Source organism: Stegostoma tigrinum, chromosome 21 (genome assembly GCF_030684315.1).
Source record: "Stegostoma tigrinum isolate sSteTig4 chromosome 21, sSteTig4.hap1, whole genome shotgun sequence".
NCBI classification, from domain to species: Eukaryota; Metazoa; Chordata; class Chondrichthyes; order Orectolobiformes; family Stegostomatidae; genus Stegostoma; species Stegostoma tigrinum.
Window position 1 is genome coordinate 18,752,384 of NC_081374.1, and position 26,876 is coordinate 18,779,259.

The following is a 26,876-nucleotide window of genomic DNA, read 5'->3' on the forward strand; positions in this document are numbered from 1 at the left end:
GTGTTCATTCAGCTTCACACTTTGTTAACAAAGTATGGTGTAGCTCATTTTATAAAGTCAGGTCCAAAACAAATTGCTGTAGAAACAAAATGAAGTAATCAAACTTGTTATTTAGTTGCTGCATTTGAGGTGATGAAGATACATAGGTCAGTTTGTAGCTGCTTACTTTATAATGTGAAATACGTTTGGTTGTCAGCTGGAGAAAGGAGGAAGATAGTGATGGACAGTTAAGGAACATGTGACATAACATATTCTTTAAAAAGGAGGATCAAGCTCCCCAGAAATTCCAGAAGACTCATAATTGGAATCAACCATAAATAAATTCATTCTGTATATCCAGTTTCTTTATTACTTATGCATTTTTCTTTGACTTGCAGTTTTTAATCTGGGCGAGTACCGTCGTGAAGCTGTGAAATCATACAAGTCATTTGAATTTTTCCGTCATGATAACGAAGAAGCTATGAAAATCAGGAAGTAAGCAAATTTTCCTGTCTCATGCTGAGTACAAAATATTTACTATCTTGTCCAAAGAAAGATGTAGGTAATTAGTATTGGAGTAGGCTTGCAATATGCTACTGAAGTAATGTTATTTTTTTCACTTGGCAATTTCCTCTCAAGATCCCAACTGTTCTGAAGACATGTAGTTTCCTGGACATGGGCGATGTTGATATTTAAGTGCTGTGCCCCGTTCACATACTTCAAGCTCTTCAGCTATCGGATATATCACCCGCTGAATTGATTCATATTCATGCATGTTTTTCTAGCCTTCAGCAGCTGGAATCTTAGTTGACATGGTGTTCTGGAGCACTGAATTTGTCACAAACTTGCATTTATGTTTATTTCTTTACAACCCCTTCTCAGAAATGTTGAGAAAATCCATATCAAGCATAAGAGCATGAGCGTACTAGGTCTTATCAAAAGATTAGTCAAAGAAGTGAGTTTCAGTTCAGATCTCAAAGAATATTAAAAGTGGTGAGAATGTCCAAGTAAATTAACAGTGTTGAATTAAGTGCCAAGGGCTAGACAATTCAGAGTTTGAGTATGTAATTGTACACAATGTATGGAAACAACTTCAGCCAAAACTTAACAGATCACCAATATCCAAGGGTGATTTAAGTAGAGCACTTGTTGAGCCACTGCAGAAGTGAATTAATACTTCCACTGAAATTGTGAAAGAAGTGTGCTCTGTACCATGTTCTTTGCATTGTGCGGTTTATATCAGAATGAGAAGAAAAGGACATAAACTCAGTTTTCCTAACCCTTGCTGTACATTTCACAACAGAACTATCAAAACTTGTGACAAGCCACTATGTTTCCTTGTAGTTTGAGGTGACTACATCATGAAGCTCACTAAAGAAAGGGGAAATACAAAAAGGATTACAATTGTTCAATTCACAGGAGATAAAACAGTGACTAAGATATTCAGTATATTCCCACAATATTGGGAAAACATTAAAGGGCAAAAGGCTTACTGTGTTAATAGAATACATACTGTGCAGGATTGTCCAATTTCAACATGCATGTTGTGGTGTTGAATAGTCAATTTACATGCTATTTGCTATCTTATGATTTACAGGGCTAGTCCTATGAGAATATTATTAAATGTCCACAAATGAAGTTCAGTAATGTCATGAAACAGTGTCTAGCCTTCTAGACAGCATGCGTGAAATCTGAAAAGGCACCAATATGAGCACTGTGGAGAGCACTGTGTATCATTCTTACAGTATGTCAGTGCTACAGAGTTGTTGTGGTTTTATTGTACCTGTTCCACTTTTGCGGAGAGACGCTTGGCAAATCCTGGCATTCCTATTCAAAATCCACTCAATTATACAAGAGCTATTTGTTCAAATATTAATGTTGTCCTTTGCTTTCAATAGACAGTGTGCCTTAGATGCCTTGAAAGATGTGAAAACCTACCTCACTATCGAAAAGGGACAGATTGCAGTAAGATGTTTTAAAATTGTTATACCTATATTGGGAACCTATTATTTTATGTCATTTATTTTGTTTTGATATTCAGCAAACAAAGAATAAAAGTGTGCATTTAGACTATTTCATTGAACCATGAAATGATTTTCCTGCTATAATTTCTATTGCATACATTTATAACTGGTTCGAAGCAAATACATGAATTAATTTTATATTTACTGAATTGTTTGTAATAACATAGGAGCTTTACCAGTTTTTTTATACGTTGTGTGGACAACAGAATTGAAATGGAATGGGAAATTAAAGTTTCAAGTTGTGATTTAGTAATCTCAAACAAAAGAGGAGTTGTGAAAGGCATCTCATTTCTGGTCATTGCATTTATCCACTAACTTGATTTTTCACTGTTGGCACTTCCATACTTATTCTGTTCCATTATGAGTATTGTGTTATTCATACCCCTTCCTTATATGGTTCTCCAAGTTGCTACCCTGTGGTGTAATACAATTTAGTTGATCTCATGGAAGAATCTGTTGAACTGATACAGTGTAATGACAGAGTCAGATCTCATATCAGCTAGTCATTCCTCTTGTCTTAAACACACTCCTATTCATCAGTGCGGTGCTGGGCAGCACAACCACCAGGCAGATAATGTGGCTAACGGCCTAAGCTGATAGTTTAACAAAAAAATTGAAGTTCTGACTAGAGATATGACTATTTACTATATTTTTTAAAAAATGAAGGATCATGTTCTCTAGTAGCTTTGAGAGTACTTTATTAAAATAAGATTAATAAGATAATATTAAATTAAGATTAAAATATAATTTGTGGATAGATCTAAATTTAATGTGAATTTTTTTCACTTTCTCAGGTCTTCGATGCAACTAACACAACTAGAGAAAGAAGAGATTTGATCCTGAGTTTTGTACGTGATAATGCATTTAAGGTTAGAAATCAGAAGAAGGAGCAAGCTTTCTTTTGTTGGTATAAACAGAATAATTTTGACTACTCTCAAAGTAAATGTTTTGTCCAAATGTAATCGATTCAACTTAGCATGCTTATTAACATTATCTTTATTCACTAAATAATTTTGGGAGTTAAAGTAACAAATGATGAAAATGTGGTATAGTGATGATGTTATGGCATTAAAGATTTGAAGCCTTGAACTGGTCATTCAGAGACATGAATTCTAAACCTGCCATGCCAGCCAGGGAATTTCAATTTAGTTGGTTATATAACCTATGTTAAAAATTAACATTCATATTTCTGAGTACAAAACCTCTGGATAGTTGTAAAACCCGTCAGGTTCAGTAATGATGTTTGGGGAGGAAATCTGCCTCTCTTACCCAGCTATTCTGGGCTGAATCTGACTTCTAATCAAAAGCAATGTGCTGCATCCTAACTGTCTTTTGAAATGACGAAGAAACTATTCCATTGTTAAGAAGGTGGCTCATGTCAATGGCAGGCAGGGATGGGCAATAAATACTGGCTTTTCCAGCAACAGCCAAATCCTGTGAGTGAATAAAAAATTGAAATGTCTTTCAATGGAGTCTAGTGATGCTTGCATTTGTGGAAAAGAAGGTTTTTAGTGATCTCTTCATGAATTTCTGACAAAAGAAACCCTCCTTACCAAAGGTTTTGAATATTTTATAGAAATTGACTACAACTGCAATCTGCTATGGCATTTTGAGACCCTTGTTTTTATTATAGACCTTAATACTAATCATAATCTAAAGGCTGTATGGTCTTTTAAAGAACTTTTTAAATTAATATAACTACTGTGATGAAATAATTCCCTCATTTCTAGTTTCTAACATTGTCAATTTATTATTTGGAGCATTGATTATGAACGATTATTAAGTGATTTTAGCTAACTGTTTGATTAAGAGAGAATAACATTTTTCCCCAGGTGTTTTTTGTTGAATCTGTCTGTGATGATCCAGAAGTCATTGCTGCAAATATTAAGGTATGAGGTAGCATCAAGAGATTTCTCCCAGTAAAGACCTAACAAACTATTTTCTTGTAAAAGAAATTCTATCATCCCAGCCACGGTAAATAATTGCAGGTAACTGTCAGTTTTTTTTTTTGTTTTTTCCTCCTCTCTCTTCATGACAAAGAGTTTGGCTTCTGCTTGATTTTTCTGCACATTGTCACAGCTGATACTGCATGTAATGTGGAAAACGCTATTACTGTGGGCCTCTAATGTTTAGATTTTGCTACCCTGTCATGCTGAGAATCATCAGGTTACATGTGTAATGAAATCTATGTTTTTATAACAAATATTAAAAGGTTTATAATCAAGTATAATGAATACTATGAACGGGGAACTTGTTTTCAAACTGCCAATATGATGCCTCCTGAAAGATCTGCGTGCAGCTTTCCCATTAATGACATTGGTTACGTTCACTGCACAGCTTTTTCTGCTGTCCTGCTTATTAAAGTTGAAGGAAAGTCTGGAAGTGAGTATTTTGTTTTACATCCTTTCCCCACATCAGAAAAAATTAAGTAAATTTTTAAGCAGAACCATGAAGCACTTTCTCCTGTCATCATAGAATCCCTACACTGTGGAAACAGGCCCTTTGGCCCAACAAATCTGCACCAACCCTCAATGCGTCCAACCCAGACCCATCCCCCTATAACCCACCTAAGCTACACATCCTGAACACTACGGGCAATTTAGCATGGCCAATCCACCTAACCTGCATATCTTTGGATTATGGGAGGAACCCAGATCACCTGGAGGAAACCCACGCAGACATGGGGAGAATGTGCAAACTCCGCACAGACAGTTACCTAAGGCCAGAATCGAACCTGGGTCCCTGGTGATGAGAGGCAGCAGTGCTAACCACTGTGCCACCATGTTGCCTGACAATCAGAATAATTTTTAAAAATTCTTTCGCCTTACTCCAGTGGTATTAAGTACAGCAGTTTTGAAAGCTGCTTTAGTGGAGGTGGGGCAGAAAGTTCAAAATAAGGAACCTTGCTGTCCTTTTGGAAACAATTCTATAGGTAGAATTGCTAATGTATCATCCCTTTAAACCACATCATCCCCAACCCTCGCCCTTCACTGCTATCCTTGTAGCTTGATGTTGTGCTCCAGAGGATTTCCTCACATGTTTACTTAAGTATAACCTTAACCATCATTCGTGGAACTTCTCTAGAATTTGCAGAGCTGGAGGGAGCATGATATCAATAAGCTCGATTATTTTTAAAACAATATTCAAGTTATTTCCCCCGTCTCTCGTTTCTTTTTTCTCCTTTCTTTTTGTTTTCTATCTGAATGGAGACTTGAAATAAACTAGAATTACAACTAAGGACTTCTTGCTTAAATTATATACCTAGTCTCACTGTATCAATAAATGTTTAGGAAGTCATTGCTCCTGGTGGGCCCAAATGCCTATACAATCTCTTTGCCTATCTAAAAGTATGTTAGAATTTAGAAGTTTCAGATGCATTATTTATTGCTGATTCTATTTATAAGCATTATCTGAAATAGCAAGTATAAGTTCCTTTCAAATTTGTACAGGAGGTGAAGGTGTCAAGCCCAGATTACGCAGAATGTGAACAAGACCGTATTATGGATGATTTCCTCAAACGAATTGAATGTTATGAAGTCACCTATGAGCCACTGGATCCTGATAATTATGACAAGTAAGGGTTTTAAAATAAACATCAGGTTATTATCAGTGACTTAATTTATGATCAACTTATTGTTTATCGTATGTGTTCTTGAGTCATTTATGGACAGATGGCCAATCAGGTCTAAATTGGCGTACCACAGAGTAATCCAGTCAGTTCCATTCTCTGCATCTATTCTTGGAGCCTCATAAGTTTATTTCTGTTGAGTGCCCAATCAATTTCCCTTTGACAGTATTCATTGCCTTTGCTTCCTCCATGCTCATGGGCAGAGAGTTCTGTTACCACTCACCATTAAAAAAATGTTCTTTCTCACTTTCAATCTACACAACTTGCTGAGAACCTGAAATCTATATAGAGTCACTGTGGTGTACAGCATAGAAAAAGGCCCTTTGGCCCAACATGCTCATACCGGTCAGTTTTCATAATTTAAACTAGTCCCATTTGCCTATGTTTGATCCATGTCCCCCCATACTTAACCCATCCTTTGCCTGTCTAAATGTTTCTCAAATGACAAAGTTGTTCTCATTTCCACCACTACCTCTGGCATTCCTTTCCAGACACTCACCATCCTCTGAAAATATTCCCCTTTGGACTCTTTTGTATCTCTCTGCTCTCACCTTAAACCTATGCCCTCTACTTTTAGACTCCTCCATCATGGAGAAAAGCTGTTGGCTACCTATTATCTCCTACTTCTTGTAGGATCAGCTATTTGAAGCATTCTTTCCTTGTCTACATTATCCAAACCTGTCGTAAACGTGAACATATCTGTCACACCACCCCACCAATTTCCATTATTCTCAAGGAGAACAATTCACACTACTGTAACTTAACCTTTAACTTAATTCTTGCTTTCTGGTAAATGTGCTTTGCACCCTGTAAGACAAATTTCACTGTTAGAAATCCTATAGAGACCATTAACTTCTAAAAAAGATACTGAATTTGCAAAACCAACCTAAGAATGACATTACCAGACCAGGTTTTTAAGACTGCTACCAAACATTACTTCGTAAGCCACTAAGACATCAAACTACAGGAAAGAAAACCTGTGTAATGTGATTAATAGCCCTACACTGCAAATATAGATTATGGAAGATTCTCCAAAAAAATTTGTCTTTTTAGGTAAAAGTACACAATCATTCCAATTATGTATGAAGCTGGGTGTGTGTTGGCCTTGGAAGAGTGGTTTTCTTTATCCATTTTTTAAAAAATTATCCTGACAATGAATATGTGTTGGCTACACTTCTTATATAATAGTTATAATTGTTGGATGTACATTGATAAGGGGAGTATAGAAACCCTAGAAACAAAGGGAGAGGGATGTTATATATTTAGTTGGGTGTGTTACCCCTTTGGGAGTGGGTCAGGTGACTGAAAGGCAGGAGCTGAAGGGACCAACTATGGAACTGAGAGAACGCACAATAAAGTATTCCTTCATCAAGTTTATCCTTTATCTACCTCAGGTTCTGTTTGTGGTTGTAATTAACCATAAACTCAACAATTTCCAGTTTGTAATGGTGTCATGTTTCCTTGTTTGCCCAAATCATAACATCCAGCAACCATTTAAGGTCCTCTTCTTCATTGCTGTTAGAATTCAGGAACTGATATCAAAAGTAGGTCCATTCTGATAATTTCTTCTTTCAGTCTTGCCCCACTGCCTAGGTATCAGACTGCTTGAAAAGTGTAAGTCTACTCAAGGCAGGACAGCTGCCCCAGTTTGGATTCAGTTCCAATATATGGCACATAAGTTCAATAAGTTCTAACCTGGATTCCCTGTTCCTGTGGCATCCATCCTAGCCTGTTGAGATATAGTCCAATACAATATTATCCACCATTTGCAGAGCATTCTGTTTTCCTTAAAACTAAAGAAAACAATGCAAACAACTGAAACCTTTCATTTGGAATATCATAACGCTCCTAAAGTGTGATGACCAACACTTAGTGCAACATTCTAGTTGTGATTTAACCCAAACTTAAGAAAGTTCAGCATAACCTTCCTGCTTTTGCTCTCAGTTTTTCCTTTTGAAGCCCAAGATTTGATGTGCTTTACTAATCTTTTTCACGACATTTCCTGACATCTTCAAAGATTGATGCATATGCACCCCCAGGGCCCTCTGTCCCCGAACAGACAGTTTAAGAGATGTGTCACAAGGTACTTATTACCTCTCCCAATCTGTTTGTCTAAAATGCATCACCTCACCCTTGTGTGTTAAATTCCAATTGCTACTTGTCTGCCCATTCTGCTAGGCTGTGTCCTGTTACAGAAGATTAATACCACCCTCAAAAGGTTACCGCTTTTCCAAATCTGGTATAGTTAGCAAGTGTTGTAATTATACTCAGTATTATGATATAGGAGTCACTTAGAGCATGAAGAAAAAACACTATATCCCTATTATTAATCTTGGAACATTCATCTTCAGGTTAAAAAATTACTGTCAATCTCACCGCTTTCAAGACAGGGTTCCTCTCCTAATCAACACTGACTGTCCTATTCTGAGATAGACTTTAGCTAACCAGCCATTTAAAATTATACTATGGCAAATATTTTGTTTCTTCATTTTCACATTATTCATTTTGTGACCCTTCTCAGCTATTTCATCAAAAATTCGACAAAATTATTCAAGTAAAACCTACCTTTTAAAAAATCTATGTTGCCTCTCCTGAATTAACTTAAACTTCTCCAAGTGCCTGATGATTTTTCCCCAATAATTTGAGAATTTTACATATGACAAATGTCACACTCAGTGTGCTGTATTTGCCTGGTATGTCCTTTTCACCATGAATGAGAGTTTCAAACTTGCCAATTCATGTTCTTCTGGATCTCTCCTATGATCAGGAAAGATTGGAAGGTACATGGCAAGCCTTTCCATCTTGCAGGAATGCAAGATACCAGACCAGATGACATATCCAGTTTTTCCACTATAATCTGCTTCTCAATTTTCCATTCCATCCATTGCCTGTCTCATCTCTGCTCTACCAGTATGTTTTCAGATTTCTCTGGTCAACAACTTGTTTAGCCATGTTTACATAATTATGTACCCAGTGCTGAATTTATACCATGGTACATTCTGGAAAAGTGAACAACTGTGAATTGTTTAAAATTATAGACCCTGTAAATCCATAAAACGGTAAATGTGATCATGATAATTTTTGACTTAATTGGAAAAGCAGTAGCGACCTTCAGTAAGGTAAGATTTCCAGGAAAAAAATTGAGAACACATCCTGAGGGTTGTCACATTGCAGTAGTAGTGTCTCTACCACTAAGCCAGGAACCCTAGTTCCAGAGATGTATCATAACATATCTCAATAGCTTGATTAGAAAATAGGTACAAATAAGATTCCAAACCACTGAGTTTCAGCAGTCTCTGTTACATTACTCCACTTTGCGCTGTTTTTAGTTACGGGGCATCAGCTACCTTAGTTTGTGGTTTGTGATGCAGAGTTACGCCAGCAGAGACAGTTCAATTCCCGCACTGGCTCAAGTTACTATTGAAAATCTCACCCCTCACCTGAGGTGTGATTACCCTCAAGTCAAACTCATCATCAGTTGTCCCTGTAATGAGAGAGCTGCTTTATGCCTCCTAGGACAATGGTGACTTTACCTTTACTTTATTTAGTTACTGAAGCAGTTTGCTATGATAACTTAGTGCCGTTTACATCAGCTTTGTTTTATGCTTTTCTATGTTGTTTATTCAACTCTTTTTAGCTTTCACTTAATTTACCTGGAGAAACTGAAAGTGAAAATTTATTTGGACTGCTGATGTTAATTAATGTGTAATGTCTATGATTATGCTTTCTTAACTCAGGGATTTATCCTTCATTAAAGTAATTAATGTTGGTCGACGATTTCTAGTGAACAGAGTCCAGGATTATATTCAAAGTAAGATAGTTTATTACTTGATGAACATTCATGTCTATCCACGTACTATCTACCTGAGCCGGCATGGAGAGAGTGAATACAACAGAGTTGGGAGGCTTGGCGGTGATGCAGGGTTGTCGTGCCAGGGAAAACAGGTACAAAAAACAAGTGTTTTATTTAAATGGTCTAATTTGTTTACTAAATGCTTGGAAGTGATGCCCTGTTCTCAACAGAATTATAGTTAGGTCACACACTGGAAACAACATTTTTTAAAAAAATATACAATAAAACAGAAAAAATGAGGATGGTAGAAATCTGAAACGAAGACAGAAATTACTGGAGAAACTCAGCAGTTCTGGCAGCATCTGTGGAGAGATAGCAGTTAATATTTTGGGTCCAGCAACCCCCCTCCTGAACAAGGATCGTTGAACCTGAAACATTAACTAATCTTTCTATTGTATTCCTTATGCAAACTTGAAGTTTTCCTTTTGCAAGCTGAAGTAACTAACTGGGGTTGATAAATAACAGTTGAGACAGATTAATCATGTGTGAATAAATTTTAAGAACAGATTGTTTTCAAATATGCCAGTTTTTAAAACAAATTGTATTTATTAGTAAGTTATTAATTTTTTGATTTTCTTTCACCAGTATGCTGAAGCCTTGCATAAGTTTGTTGATGAGCAGAAAATTCCTGACCTGAAAGTTTGGACCAGTCAGCTAAAGCGAACAATTCAAACAGCAGAAGCCCTGGGAGTTCCTTATGAACAGTGGAAAATTCTCAATGAGCTTGATGCAGTAAGTACAAAATAAATGTAATTTTAAGTCATTTTATTAAATGATTCTTTTTCATTTAATATATAAATGAAGTTGAAAATAAATTGAAAGGAAAATTGGTTTTTTTTAAAACTGCAGTCGTAAGTTTATAATTTTTTTAAGAAGTACCTTTTACAATCATGTTTCTACTGCACTTACCCATTCTGCATTGGAGTAAAAAAAAAAGCTGTTACATGCATTGAACTTTAAATTACAAAATCAGTTTATAGTTTATCTTTACATTTTGGAAGCTGTGGAAATGCTTTTGTATTATATATTAGTTTCATGGTTTGGTGTCTACAAATAAATGTGTTTAACTTCACTTTGAAGGGTGTTTGTGAAGAATTGACTTACAGTGAAATTCAGGACCGTTTTCCAGAAGAATTTGCTCTGAGAGACCAGGACAAATACCACTACCGCTACCCAGGTGGAGAGGTATGTAAGAATGGATTAATTTCTATATTTTGTAAGTTGGAGTTATAGGAATTTATAGCATCAATACTGTTCAGTGCTAAGTTGACTCCTATCCCTCAAGAGTGAGTTACTAAATATAAGGAGCAAGGAAGTCGTGTGACAAATATATAAAACATTAGATAGGTCACAGATAGAATACAGCATGTATTTCTGGTCAGCACACTACTGGAAGGTCGTGATTGCATTAGAGCGAGGGCAGAGGAGATTCACCAGGCTGTTCCCTGGAATGAAAGATCTCAGGTTTGAGGATAAACTGAATGGGCTGACTTTGTTTCTGTTGGAGCCGAGGAGGCTGAGGCGGGGGGGAATCTGTGTGAGATATTTAGACAGAGTAGATAATGGGAATCTCTAACCCCAATGCAGATGTGTCTAAGACCAGAGAACATAAGTCTAAGGTGGAAGGGCAAGTTGTTTAAACAAGACCTGAGAAAACACTTTTTTTTCACCAAGCATGTGGAAGAAATATGGAATGGAATTCTGAGATAGCAACCTAGATCTAACATTGCTTATAAAGCATGTGGCTGCAGACACCTGTGACATGAATGGAAAATGCTCATATTGTTGAACTTACAACAAGTAAATACATTAAAAGACCATTAGCTTTAGTTTCAATTCAGTTCAGAAAAAAAAACCAAGAATCGAGTTCAGAAACAGGTTCTTATGGTTCAGTTTGGACAACACCAGAACTTAATTCAGAAGCAAATTCTAGTTCCACTCTGAGTAGGAGTTTCTCAGTTTGGTTCCAAGGAGCCAGTCACCCCGCAGAAGTGTCTGGCTTGGGGAGTTTGGGTAGAAATCTTCACGTTATTAGAACTGAGAAAGTTTATGCTGTCAGATTGGTGAAGAGTTCAAGCCAGCAGACTGGAAAAGAAATCATGAAATTATCTCCAAAGCCCATGAGAAAGAGCCTGGAAGGAGTCAGTTTAGTAGAAACCCAAAGATCGAGATGTAGTGTTATACATTCACCTTGTGAGTATTTTGAGCTTTTTCTGCTTTTGTATTTGACCAGCTATAAAACTCATCACTAGATAGCAATATAAGCACAAGTTGAATTAAAATCAGAGAGCTTTTTGTAATAAGTACTTGAGAATGGAGAAGGTAAACCCAACATCTTGCTTTTCGATGGGTGCTGCCTGATCCGCTTATCTTCAGCATTTGTTGTTTACGGTATCTTCATTTTATTACACTGTATAGTGTTTTTTTCCATAAACATATTTCAGCAGGCCCTCAGTTATTGCAGTTTATTCAGCATTAAGATTTGATTTTTCTCATTCAGCAACTTGTTATATACAGTCTCCAAACGCTATCACATTTGACCTACAGCAAATACACTTTCCACATTACAAGAGGAGAATTCAGTTGTCTGCACTAAGACCACAACTGCAGTAGTTTTAAAACTAAGCTAGTTGGTCTCAAATTGTTACATGGACAGAGTTGAGGCCACGCAAAGTTTAAGGATGTCAGGTTTGATGCTGAGAACAATTAGGCCAGATTACACCGGTGTAATTCAATCTGCAATTTGAAATACTGGGAGGGTAATTGGAACCATGATCACAGGAGGTATGGTTAGTAAGTTTGCAGATGACACCAAAATTGGAGGTGCAGTGGACAACAAAGTGAGTTACCTCAGAGTGCAATAAGACCTTGATTTAATGGGCCAATGGGCCGAGGAGTGGCCATGAGAAGTACACCATGGAAACAGACCTTTTGTTCAAGCTCGCCCATGCTGATCAGATATCCTAAATTCATCTAGTCCCATTTACTGGCATTTGGCCCGTATCCCTCAACCCTTCCAATTCATATACCCATCCAGATACCTTTTAAATATTGTAATTGTACCAGCCTCCACCACTTCCTCTGGCAGCTCATTCCAAGCATGCACTACCCTCTGCATGAAAAAGTTGCCCCCTTATGTCCCTTTTAAATCTTTCCTCTCTCACCTTAAACCTATGCCCTCTAATTTTGGACTCCCCCACCCTGGGGAAAAGAAAAGAACTTATCTATTTAACCTATCCCTGCCCCTGATGATTTTATGTACCTCAATAAAGTCACCCCTCAGCTTTTAACACTCCAGCGAAAATAGCCCCAGTCTATTCAGGAACAAAAAATAAAGTTGCTGGAAAAGCTCAGCAGGTCTGGCAGCATCTGTGGAGAAGAAAACAGAGTTAATGTTTCAGGTCTGGTGACCCTTCCTGAGAATAGCCCCAGTCTATTCAGCCTCTCCCTATAGCTCAAACCCTTTAACCCTGGCAACATCCTTGTAAATCTTTCCTGAACCCTTTCAAGTTTCACAAAATCCCTCCTACAGCAGAGACACCAGAATTGAAAGCAGTATTTCTGCAATGGCCTAACTAATGCCCTGTACACTCACAACACGACGTCCCAACTCCTATACTCAGTGCATTGACAAATAAAGGCAAGCATACTAAATATCTTCTTCACTACCCTATCTACCTGCAACTCCACTTTCAAGGAACTATGAACCTGCATTCCAAGGTCTTTTTGTTTAGCAACACTCCCCAGGACCTTAACATTAAGTGTATAAGTCCTGCCCAGGTTTGCCTTTCCTCACATTTATCCAAATTACACTCCACCAGCCACTCCTCGGCCCATTGGCCCATTAAATCAAGGTCTTATTGCACTCTGAGGTAACTCACTTTGTTGTCCACTACACCTCCAATTTTGGTGTCGTCTGCAAACTTACTAACCATACCTCCTGTGTTCACATTCAAATCATTTACATAAATGAAGAAAAGCAGTGGGCCCAGTCCTTGTGATGCACCATTGGTCATAGGACCCCCTCACCATCTGAAAAGCAACCTTCCACCACCAGCCTCTGTCTTCTACCTTTTGAGCCAGTTTTCTATCCATATGGCTAGTTCTTCCTGTATTCCATGTGATATAACCTTGCTAAACAGGTCGAATCTTGTTGAATGCCTTATTGAAGTTAATATAGATCATGTCCACTGCTCTGCCCTCAATCCTCTTCATTACTTCTTCAAAAAATTCAATCAAGTTAGTGAGGCATGATTTCCCACACACAAAGCAATGTTGACTATCCCAAAATCAGTCCTTGCCTTTACAAATATGTAAATCCTGTCTTTCAGGATTCCCTCCAATAGCTTCTCCACCACTGACATCAAGCTCACTGGTCTAGAGTTCCCTGGCTTTTCCTTACCACCTGTCTTAAACAGTGGCATCATATGGGTCAACTTCCAGTACCATTGTAAATGTAGGCATACAAAATTGCAATAGAAATTTGACAGGTAATGTACCTTTAATTTTTTTTAAATAAGGTTAATTATAAAAATGTCAACCTGTTTAAGAGATGTTATTACACACCTCTGTGGCAGATAAGACTTCATCTCAGGCCTTCTGGTGCAGTGGTAGGGATTCTATCACTCTGCCATGAGAGGCTGCACCAATACTAGAAGTTAACTATCAGCATGCAAATCATAATTGTCTTTTGGTTTAATCCATGGATTGTACCTAATTTTAAAAATCTGTCATCAGTGGAACTAGACCAGTATTAATCACAAAGCCCATCAGAAGTCAAAGAGAGCATCATTGCTATGCTGTGTTGTGTGATCAATTTTGACAGCTTCAATAAAGGAAAATATTAGATGTCAATGTTGTAGCAGTTGTGAGACACATTGCATTTTTCACATCTGAACCATTCACAGAGCACTTTTTTTTTCCTCTGTTTTTAGGTTTTTCTAAATTCCCAAAGTATATACAAGGGTTCCCGATTTATGATTAATCAGACTGGAGAATGTTTGTACCACCAATGTGGTCCCATACAGCAGTATAAATTTTACGCACTTGACATACGAATTGCTACTTGACAGTGGTACAACATTGAGCTCTGACCTGCATACAGATCAATTTGCGAACAGACCCCAGAACATTCGCAAACTGGACATGGCCTGTATATGAAGATATGTACCACAATGTTGCCTTTGTAGTAACCCATCTACTTGTGTTTAGTCCTACCAGGATTTGGTCCAGCGGGTGGAGCCTGTCATCATGGAGCTAGAGAGACAGGGAAATGTTCTTGTTATTGCACACCAGGCTGTCATGCGGTGCCTTATCGCTTACTTTATGGATAAGGGAGCAGGTACAGTGAAAAGAAAGTGAACAGTATTATACCTTTTCAGACTTTTCCTTTCCCTTTTCCATTTTTGTTTTCTGCTTAATTTTCCTAATACTTTTATACGCAACAAGACACACTTTCCTGAATATTGACTGTCATTCTTCACTTATAAACCTTGATAGTGGGTATTAATACCATGTTGATGAACTATAAAGACTTGCAGATGAACTCACCATGGACAAACGCTTTTCAGCTGAACATACATTTTCCAGTTGATTTCATTTAATGATGAGAAATGAGAACTTAAATACCCCTCACGTCTGCATCCCTGAGACCTTTTGCTGCATTTACTATCAATACTCTGACTGAGATCAACTCTTGTTTACTTTGTTTTCAACATTTTCTCTTCTGTCCAGAAATGTTCACTCTGCTGGAATGTCATTTCACAGGTACCTCTACCACTTGCACAAATGGGCACAATGGATGTAGGCATAACCTGAGAGTGTCAGCAACTTATTTGACCAGTTGCTTTCAGAGCAGAACACACAGCAATCAGAAATTGTGACTTTGATTAATTTTTCCACAGAGAGTGTTGTGATCAGTTGTAGTCCCACTGTTGCTGAGGTCAGCTCACTCTGCAGAGACAGTAGATTTTGCCTGCATTTTCCTCTACTTACTGGATGAACTTGAGCTCTACTGCTGTCTTGACAGAAGTGAAATTATAATTAATTTATTTATTTATGCAAACTTTCTTTAAGTAGCTCATTAGGATGACATGACTTTCAATTTAACAAATTGAAATGAATTCTGAAGAATTAATATTTCTCCTGGAAAGTAAGATTGAAAAGCCTAAACTATGTATAAAGCATTCACTGCTATTATTTGAATGAGTAAAACATTTTCAGCCCTTTTTAAAAGAGATATGGGTCAATTGAAATTGCCGAGAATCCAAGATAGTATAAAAAGAGAAAGATTCCAACATTTAGGTAAGATACAGGAGCTGGAGCAGGCCATTTGGCTCCTGAAGCTTGCCCATCATTTAATAGGATCATAATTGATCTTCTACTTTCTTGCACCACTATCTAAAACTCTATTGCTGTCCATCGTGCATGTACATACGCACAGCTTTCTGGGACAGAGGATTCCAAAAACCCATAATCTTTTGAATGAAGATACCTATCCTTATCTCAGTGCTAAGTGACCAATCCCGCATTCTGATGCTGTGATCTCATGTTCTAGACTCCACACCAGGGAAATATCCCCCACCAGCATCAAGTTTACCAAACCAAGTGGGAAATTTATATTTCTATGAGAATGTCTCCAAATGTAGCAAATATAGATTTAGTCCACAGACTTTCTTCTCCAAAAGACATCCACCTCATCCCAGAAATCAGTCTGACAAACTTCTGTTTTACTCCAATTACGGCAACTATACCTCATCATAGGTGATGTGACCCAAACTGTGCACAGTACCACAGAATGTAATTCACCAAGGCGTTAGACGGCCACAGTCAGACTTCAACATTCCATTAATCCAAATCCCCCTTTAACAAGACATTTGTTTGTCATCCCACTTGCTAAATGTACTGTCAACCCTGTATACATCCGAGTAGCAGCATTTTCCAGTCTCTGTTCCATTTTTTTCTTTACAAGTGGATAACTTTTCACCTCACTTCCCTACATATCATTCTGTTTGCTGTGTTGTTTCCTACTTAGTCAATCAACTTGCAATTTTCTCCCAATCTTCACCCCCCCCCCCACCACATCATCTCCACAGCTTACTCCCGGATCCAGCCTTGTATCGTCAACACCATGACATCACTTTTAATTCTTCTATTTAAGTCATCATTTAAAGTACTGAGCTCCATTTACCTATGATTCCCAATGCATGCCACTAGCCACAACCTAGAGTCTGAAAATTGCATACTGTTTGGTTCCGTATCAATACTTTGCTCTGTGCTTTTGCAATAGACTTACAAAATATTTTCTGACAAGTCAAATAAAATATATATCTGTTTGAGCACTACCCGCTTTGGTCACAACCTCAAAACTTTGAGCAGATCCGACAGACCCAATTTCTCCCTCTCAAAATCAGTGTAACTGCCCCATTTCAGTTCTCTAATTGCTTTGTTAGCACATCCTAAACAATAGACCTTGACACCCTCTACATTGATACCAGGTGCTGGGAGTGATCTTAAAAACTTAATGCCTGACTGTTGTAGATTATGGAATCCCCATGGTATTTATTTCAATTTATTTATATTGGGTTGGTATGATATAGAAACAGTACAGGAGAGCCTCAGCTGGTCTCGCGACATCTGGGGAAGAGAGAAACGGTTAACATTTACAATGCCTTACGACTGTTCTTCAGAACTGATGGGGGGTGAACAAATGGTGAAGGTGCCTAAAGTAAAAATCAAACGGAGTGTTAATGGCAGTAAAGGAGAGGTATAGCTTAATAAAAGGTGTTAATAGGTGCAGTTAGTAAAATATGTCAGATCTGCAGGAAGTATTCACCATTTAGAGAAGGATAATGCAGTTAGAGAAATCAGGGAGGTAGACTGTGATATACTTAAAAGTATTTGCACAGAGAGAGTGGATGTTTTAGTGGTGTGAGATAATGTTCAAAGAACCAGATAACCAGGATCAGTGAGTGGCGAAAATACCCTCTTTATTGTACATTCACAGCAGCACGATGTGAGGCAAAATAGAATCCCAAAATCATAGCTCAAAAGCAGCTGTTTTTAAATACAGATTTCAAGCATACATTAACATTCTAGCACTTGTGTTAAGTAGTAGGTACTGTACAAAAACAGTTTTGCAAGAAATTGGAGATGATTTAAATGTGCTAAATGTTAGCAGTTATTGTTGAGTGTTAATGGTTATTTTAATTAGATTAGTGTGTGTCTGGCTTGTCCTTGCATAATTAAAAAGGTGATAGTCTTGTCATTTTCAAGGTTACACAGAGGGCGGTGGGTGCCTGGAACGCGTTGCCAGCAGAGGTGGTAGACGCAGACACGTTAGCGTCTTTTAAGATATATTTGGACAGGTACATGGATGGCCAGACAGAGGATCTTGATCGGCACAGGCTTGGAGGACCGTAGGGCCTGTTCCTGTGCTGTAGGTTTCTTTGTTCTTTGTTAGAATTTTAAAGTTAGAAGAAGGTATCTTGTGTTTTTTAAATAAATGTCTGAGTTCCTATCAGTTTTGATTGTCTGTGATTTTTATTTACTAATCACTTGTTTAGTTAGTTTCATGGTTGCGACCATCTGTGGGTTCTATTTACTATCATTCATGCATTCGGGTTCATGGTCACACCTGTTGTAGTAGTACTGTCAGTTTCATTCAAGGTCGCAGGGGTCTGGACATATCATGTTAATTTTGTTAGGAGGCTAAAGGTTGCTTACATACACTGCATAGCGTTCGTTAATTTTATCAGTGAGTGTAAGGTTTTATACACACGTTGAATAAAATCTTGGGACAAATACCTGGTTACATAACACAGGAAAAGTATGCAGGGAAGTAACATTTTACTTTAAAGGAAGAGGGCTAATCCAATTATCACCTTTGACTAATACTTGCAGCTACTCTAGCTGGAAGGCTACGGATAAAACTGCTTAGTAATAGCACCTATTCACAGTTGAATTTTAATATCAAATAACACTTTTTGGTGTTGGGATGCAAAAAGGTTTCATCCTTTAGTGTCTGTGCAATTTTGTTAGCCATTGTGCCTGACTGCATTTTTGAATGGAATGTCAGTCTTGTTAAATGAGGTTGTTAACATAGCATGTTATGGATGACTACACTTTAAAGTGGAGTGTAACTGCAAATTGAAGTGGTTGTAACCTGACACGGAAAAGTCTCTGGCTATTGACTCTATCCATGCCTCTCGTTACCTTGTACACCTCGATCAGTTCACCTCTCTTCCTCCTTCTCTCCAGAGAGAAAAGTCCGAGCTCAGTCAACCTCTCCTCGTAAGACAAGCCCTCCAGTCCAGGCAGCATCCTGGTAGACCTCCTTTGCACCCTGTCCAAAGCCTCCACATCTTTCCAATATAGGGCAACCAGAACTGGACACAATATTCCAAGTGTGGTCTCACGAGGGTTTTGTAGAGCTGCAGCATAACCTCGCGGCTCTTAAACTCAATTCTCCTGTTAATGAAAGCCAAAACACCATATGCTTTCTTAACACCCTTATCCACCTGGCAACTTTGAGGGAGCTATGCACTCGAACACCAAGATCCCGCTGTTCCTCCACACTGCCGAGAATCCTGCCTTTAATCCTATTTTCAGCATTTAAGTTCGACCTTCCAAAATGCATCACTTCGCATTTATCCAGGTTGAACTCCATCTGCTGTTTCTCTGCCCAGCTCTGCATTTTGTCAATGTCTCGCTGAAGCCTGCAATAGCCCTCGATACTATCAACGGCACCTCCAATCTTTGTGTCATCAGCAAACATACTAACCCACCCCTCAACCTCCTCATCCAAGTCATTTATAAAAACTACAAAGAGCAGAGGCCCAAGAACAGAGCCCTGCAGAACACCACTCAGCACTGACCTCCAGGCAGAATACTTACCATCTACAACCACTCTCTGCCTCTTGTCAGCCAACCAATTCTGAATCCAGACAGCCAAATCTCCCTGTATCCCATACCTCCTGACTTTATGAATGAGCCTGCTGTGGGGAACCTTATCAAATGCCTTGCTAAAGTCCATGTACACCACATCCACTGCTCGATCCTCGTCAACCTGTCTCGTGACTTCCTCAAAGAACTCGATAAGATTTGTGAGGCATGGCCTGCCCCTCACAAAGCCATGCTGACTCCCTTTAATCACTCTATGCTTTTCCAAATAGTCATAAACCCTATCCCTCAGAATTCTTTCTAAAACCTTGCTGACCACAGACGTAAGACTGACTGGTCTATAATTTCCAGGGATTTCCCTATTCCCTTTCTTGAAAAGAGGAACAACATTTGCCTCCCTCCAATCTTCCGGTACGACTCCCATGGAGAGTGAGGGAGCAAAGATCTTCGCCAGCGGCTAATCAACCTCCTTTCTTGCTTCCTGGAGCAACCTGGGATAAATCTGGTCTGGTCCTGGGGACTTATCAATCTTAATGTTTGCCAAAATTTCCAGCACTTCAACTTCCTCAATCTTGATCTGTTCAAGCCTGTTTTCCTGCTCCTCAAATGTTCTCATTCACAACAAGGCCCCTTTCCTTAGTGAAAACCAAAGCAAAAAAAAGTCGTTTAGGGCTTCCCCTATCTGCTCAGACTCCACGCACAAGTTCCCTACGCTATCCCTGATCAGCCCTACCTTCTCCCTGATCGTTCTCTTATTCCTCACGCACGAGTAAAATGCCTTCGGGTTCTCCCTAATCCTTCCTGCCAAGCCTTTTTCATGTCCCCTCCTCAGTCCACTTTTGAGCTCCTTCCGAGCAAGCCTGTAATCCTCTAAAGCTGTGCTAGACCCTTGCTTCCTCCACCTTATGTCTGCTGCTTTTTTCTTTTTGACAAGAAGCACCTCTTTACCCGTCATCCAAGGCTCCTTAATCTTACCCCTTCTTACCTGTCTCAGAGGAACGAATTTATACATCACTTGCAACAACGGCTCCTTAAACAGCCTCCACGTGTCTGCTGTGCCCTTTCTGTGAAACAATTGCTCCCAATCTGTACTTCCCAACTCCTGTCTGATAGCGTCATAGTTTCCTTTTCCCCAGTTAAATATACACTTGCAGACTAAGTAAGAAACTAAGAGCCCAGAGGATCCAGGGCAATTTGACAAATTGAATCCAAAATTAGCATAGTGGCATAAACAGTGTATGATGGTCAAAGGTTGTTTTTTGGACTGAAAGCCAAAAAGTGTTGTGTACCTCAAGGTTCGGTGCTTGGTCTCTGGCTTTTGGTAGTGTACATTAATGGTCTTGACATGAATGTAGGAAATTAGATCAGTACATTTGCTGATGATATGAAACTTGGTGTAACTAACAAAGAGGAAAGACTACAGGTCAGTACAGCTGGGTTGATCAAATAGTTTAATGGGATTGAATTCTGAATTGGGTGAGGTGATGCATTTTGTTTCTTCCCATCTTGACTCCATGTTTTCTCCCTTCAATCAGTCTCTTTCCACTTATCTGAAGACCAGAAAACATTGGAGCACAAGTAGGCCATTCAGCCCATCATGCCCTCTCCATCATTCAATGAGATTGGTGGCTGATCTAATTCTCAACTCCAATTTTATGCCTTATCCCCATGACACTTGATTTCCTTAATGATCAGAAGTGTTTCTTGAATTTACTTAACAACCCAAATTCAACAACCCCATTTGGTGAATAATTCCATAGATTTACCAGCCTGTTGAGGAGAAAAATAAACTCTTCATCCTTGTTTTAAATGGATGACTTTTTAACTCTGAGATTATGCCCTCTGGTCCAAGACTTTCCCACAAATGGAAACAATCTCTTCACATTAACCCTATCAAGCCCCTAAGAATCCTTTTGTTTAAGTCAGGTTTTTTTAATCATTCTCCCAAACTCTAATGAGTACAAGCCCAATCTTCTCAACTTGTCTTCCTAAGAAAATCACTCCACCCATGTGAACTCTCAGAATTGCCTCTGATGCCAGAATATTTATTCCTGGGCAAGGGGACCAAAACTATTTACAGTATATCAGCTGTGTTCAGACCAGCGCTTTGTAATGATGATGGAAGAGAGTTTGTTGTGAACAGAATTAGCTTTACATCTTGTAATTTAAAATTTTCTGTTTTTGTTACAGATCAGTTGCCATACCTGAAGTGCCCTCTACATACGGTCTTAAAACTTACTCCAGTTGCCTATGGTCAGTAATCAAACTTATACTATCATTCAAATCTGTCTTAACAGTGAGGACAGGGAACGGTGGATTGGATGCTGAACTGGTTAAATTTGATAGAATTCCTACGAGTGTGGAAACAGGCCCTTCCACCCAACAATCCAATGCCCACCTTCCAAACAGCATCCCACTCAGACCCATCTGTCCTACTCTATCTCTGTAACACTACTTTTCCCATGCTAACACACTTAACCTACACATTGAACACTCTGGGCAATTTAGCGTGACCAATCCACCTAGCCAGCACATCTTTGAACTGTGGCAGGAAACCCATGCAGACACAAGGAAAACATGCAAACTCCACACAGGTAGTCACCCAAGGGTGGAATCAAATCTGGGTCCCTGGTGCTGTGAAGCAACAGTGCTAACTACTGAGTGACTGTGCAGCTCGATTGCAGCTTTTGTCATCCTGGAATAACCATACTTCAATTTGTACTTCCAAGATAAATCCAAATCTTGAAGAATGAAGATACATTTGAAACATAATGTTACAAAGTGCTGATATCACCTTTCATACCACAGGAAGTTCAAACATAAATATTTCAGAAAGTAAATGATATATTGACTATGTTGAGAAAAGTCATACACTATCAAATCATAGATAATGGGAACTGCAGATGCTGGAGAATTCCAAGATAATAAAATGTGAGGCTGGATGAACACAGCAGGCCAAGCAGCATCTCAGGAGCACAAAAGCTGACGTTTCGGGCCTAGACGAAGGGTCTAGGCCCGAAACGTCAGCTTTTGTGCTCCTGAGATGCTGCTTGGCCTGCTGTGTTCATCCAGCCTCACATTTTATTATCACTATCAAATCATATTGTCTCAGACTCATCAAGGCAGTTTGCAAGAATTAAAAATTAAAAGGGAAAACCAACTTTTATACAACCTGAGGGAGATTGCTGATTGAGTGGCATGTGGACTCTGGTAGAGGTGTTGCTGTTGGAGAATTCTCTGACAGCTTTGATGGGGCAGTCGCAGAGACTGTCGAGAGAGAGAGAGAGGCAACCCCTGTGTCAGGGTTTGGAAAATCTCCGGCAGTTCTTCATTTCTCTCTCAGCCGAAGGCGCTGCGTGCTTTGGTTTCCTTTCCTCTTGTACTCTCTCCCCCTGTGAATAAAGCCAGAGTGAGTTTGTGGGCGGAGAGAGAGAGAGAAGGGACAGAAAGATGGAAATAAGGGAACATGACAAGGGAGTGAAATTAGAGCCAGCAGAGGTGAGAGAGGGGGAGAGAATCAGAGGGAGGGAGGAAGAGCAAGAAAACACCAACAAATGACTTGGACGAGGGAATTGAAGGATGGGTCAGCAAGTTTGCAGACGACACAAAGGTTGGAGGTGTCGTTGACAGTGCAGAGGGCTGTTGTAGGCTGCAGCGGGACATTGACAGGATGCAGAGATGGGCTGAGAGGTGGCAGATGGAGTTCAACCTGGATAAATGCGAGGTGATGCATTTTGGAAGGTCGAATTTGAAAGCTGAGTACAGGATTAAGGATAGGATTCTTGGCAGCGTGGAGGAACAGAGGGATCTTGGTGTGCAGATACATAGATCCCTTAAAATGGCCACCCAAGTGGACAGGGTTGTTAAGAAAGCATATGGTGTTTTGGCTTTCATTAACAGGGGGATTGAGTTTAAGAGTCGTGAGATCTTGTTGCAGCTCTATAAAACTTTGGTTAGACCGCACTTGGAATACTGCGTCCAGTTCTGGTCGCCCTATTATAGGAAAGATGTGGATGCTTTGGAGAGGGTTCAGAGGATGTTTACCAGGATGCTGCCTGGACTGGAGGGCTTATCTTATGAAGAGAGGTTGACTGAGCTCGGTCTCTTTTCATTGGAGAAAAGGAGGAGGAGGAGAGGGGACCTAATTGAGGTATACAAGATAACGAGAGGCATAGATAGAGTTGATAGCCAGAGACTATTTCCCAGGGCAGAAATGGCTAGCACGAGGGGTCATAGTTTTAAGCTGGTTGGTGGAAAGTATCGAGGGGATGTCAGAGGCAGGTTCTTTACGCAGAGAGTTGTGAGAGCATGGAATGCGTTGCCAGCAGCAGTTGTGGAAGCAAGGTCATTGGGGTCATTTAAGAGACTGCTGGACATGTATATGGTCACAGAAATTTGAGGGTGCATACATGAGGATCAATGGTCGGCACAACATTGTGGGCTGAAGGGCCTGTTCTGTGCTGTACTGTTCTATGTTCTATGTTCTATGTTCTAACTGCCTAGCTCTATTTACATCTTAAATTGGGTAGATTGACTGACTGATTTAGTCAGGACATAGCTCTAAGAAAATGGACCAGCAAACAGCTGCCACTTATTTTGATGAGCTGAAACAGGTGCTCTGCATGTATATGGTCTTTTTGTCTGCAATTTCTTAATATTTTCAGCAGTTCTCAAGATTTGTACCAGCAAATGACAAAATGAATCTACAGAATTATTTAAATGCCATTTATAGGGGAGATATCCCCAACAGTCAAGCCAATGCTCTGTTTCAACTTATTGCTGCCTGTGTTTTTGCTTTCAGACATCTATTACTGTAACAATTTATTAAACTATGAAAACAGCACTTCTATGTTTTTCTATTCCAGAATTGGCCTACTTATCCTTAATTTGTGGTTTATTCTATTTCTTTCTTGGGCAAGATACTTGATTATAGTTTTACACAATACAGCTAAGAACGTACAATAATGTTTTAGCAGGTGTCATGCACTAAGCGAGACAACCAAATTTGAGAGCAGGGGAATATCATGAGTGCGGACCTAACATTTCTACCAGAATTCATTTTTCCAACTTCAGTTCTGTTCTTATTTTGTTAAATTATGTTTCTCTTGCTTTCTCCTTTGCTATGCCTATATGTCCAGTTACCTATTGAGGACTACTTTCTGGTGTTTGTTATGAATAGGGGAGGGCAGTGTTGTCCTCATCCCACTGGGCCATGGCTCACAACAAAAAATAAAACTGCTTTCTCTGCTGACTAAGATGGCTAATTAGATACCTTATCTATATCAGATTTTAAACAACATGATCCAATAATCAGTTTTCTTAATCAGTACAATTATGGGTTTATTATCAATTAAGCCTTATTCTTTAAAGTTACAGTAATTAATGAACATACATAATAGTATAAAAGCATAAATGCTTATATCACTAACTATCCTAAAAACAACACATTCTTTGCATGAAAATAAATGTTTTCTTTGCAAGAGTTTGGTTTTCTGAAAAAGAATTGGTCAATCGGTTATTGAAGACAAAAGCTAAAAACATGGAAGGTGTCGGAGTTTGTTGCTGTAACGTTCTGACAAGTGTGGTGAAATGGCATAGATGCCTCTAACATTTTCCAAACACAACTAAAGGGAAAAAAATCTTGATGTTCCTTCAACTACTTTTCAATTTACACTAGGTTTCACCGCAAACTCAACTAAAGGATTTTCTTTTAAGAAATTAGAATTCAGCTGGGCAAGTTGTTCTTAGCAAATTTTCTTGCAACTCAGCATGTACTTTGCAGACTTTTTTCCAATGGAGCCAGATAAAGCAAGAACCTTTCCAAAGCAGTCTTTGTTCAAAACAGCCCCACCAGGCATCTGCAACAAGTAATTATCACCAGTAATGTGATGTCTATGAAGCCTTGTTAACAATAACCACCACAGTGAATTTCCAATTACTTCTTTTCAATTACTTCCATTCCAAGAACCTCCACAAAACCTGTTATAAATTCAGTTTCTACAATTCTTAAACTCAAGTTTAAATATTAAACATGATATTTTTGTAAAACCATCACCAACACAATTCTGAAACTAACTAATAGAACGTGTACAAGAGTAGAAAGGGTGAAATTTGATTTATTTTCCCCTTTTCAAAAATCTATTCCTAACTTCCATTCAATTCCTTTAAGGTCAGGAATGTTTTAAACTGAAGAATCCTCATGCTTATCCCAAATTCTATCACAAATCATTGATTTTACAGCATACTTTAAAATAGCCATAGGAGACCTATTCATGGCCATAAAGTAATATTTTGGATGCTATGATTTGCAAACAAAAGTATTTATAGCTGCAATTACTGTCGCTGCAGCTGCAGGGGTGCATTTAGCTCACAAGCCACCTCAGTGCCTGTAGCATTATTGACAGCGGTGCTGCAGGTAGCTGCCTGCATCAAAAAGATTATTTTGGATGCTTTCCAATCATTGCCTCACAGGCAACCCCTCACCACCCTGCTCACTGTTTCACTCATCACCTTGTTTGTCACACCAGTCACCTTGCATTTGCTATTTCTCTTCTCAACCTTCTGACTGTTCTGCCCCAAATCCTTGAGATCTCATTTACTCGCTGTTACTTCACTGTGGGCAGCACAGTAGTTAGCACTGCTGCCTCACAGCACCAGGGACCCCGGTTCAACTCCAGCCTCGGGCCACTGTCCGTGTGGCGCTTGCACGTTCTTCCCATGTCTTGCGTGGGTTTCCTCCAGGTGCTCCGGTTTCCTCCCACAGTCCAAAGATGTGCAGGTTAGGTGGATTGGCAATGCTAAATTGCTCAGTGTTCAGCGGGGTGTAGATTGGTTGGGTTATAGGGGAATGGGTCTGAGGGTCTGTGTAGGCTTGTTGGGCCAAAGGGCCTGTTTCCACACTGTAGGGATTCTATTCTATTCTATACCCAAGCAGGTGACAAAAGGGTGAGCAACTAGAGAAAGTGACTGGTCAAAGCAACACTAAGAGACTTACAACAATGATATCAGTGGCACTGACTGCCTATTCCATCATAGTGGCCGAAGATTGTGAATATTCATATGAAAGGAAGAATGAAGAATGTGATTTTAAAGTTCTTATCCTGGTGTTCATATCCTTTTATGTCCCGTTGTTATCCCCCTTTGCAACTTCTTCCAGCCCGACAACCTTTTGAGAATTTTGCATTCCTCGAGTCTATATCATTCAACCCCACTTCATTCATCCCATAGTGGGGCATAGCCATATTTTCAGATCTCTAGGGCTTTAAGCTCTAGCATTCCATTTGCTTAAACTTTCTACCTCTCTCTTTTGCATAACCCTCTTTAATGCCTTTTGATAGTTGTTCCACTTTTTCTTTGCTTAGTTCTCCATTTTTGTCTCCTTATGATTTTTGGCATGATTTATTACATTGTGTTGTGTAGTAAGTTACTATTTACATTGGTAGACATGGTGTGGGGAACTTCTAATCTGCCAAGGATGCCCATCCACATGCCC

At 39.1% G+C, this 26,876-nt stretch overlaps 1 protein-coding gene across 6 annotated transcripts in view; it reads left to right on the forward strand.

The window, feature by feature from the left end:
• Positions 1–26,876, forward strand: part of LOC125462674 (6-phosphofructo-2-kinase/fructose-2,6-bisphosphatase 2-like) — a 77,957-nt gene that overhangs the window by 24,111 nt on the left and 26,970 nt on the right. For all 6 annotated transcript variants that reach the window (XM_059653382.1, XM_059653381.1, XM_059653383.1 and 3 more), the window contains 10 exons: positions 378–474; positions 1,878–1,944; positions 2,798–2,872; positions 3,836–3,892; positions 5,453–5,577; positions 9,369–9,576; positions 10,070–10,216; positions 10,565–10,669; positions 14,696–14,825; positions 21,575–21,637. In XM_059653382.1, the coding sequence (XP_059509365.1) occupies positions 378–474; positions 1,878–1,944; positions 2,798–2,872; positions 3,836–3,892; positions 5,453–5,577; positions 9,369–9,576; positions 10,070–10,216; positions 10,565–10,669; positions 14,696–14,825; positions 21,575–21,637 (1,074 nt within the window). The remainder of the gene's footprint in view (positions 1–377; positions 475–1,877; positions 1,945–2,797; positions 2,873–3,835; positions 3,893–5,452; positions 5,578–9,368; positions 9,577–10,069; positions 10,217–10,564; positions 10,670–14,695; positions 14,826–21,574; positions 21,638–26,876) is intronic.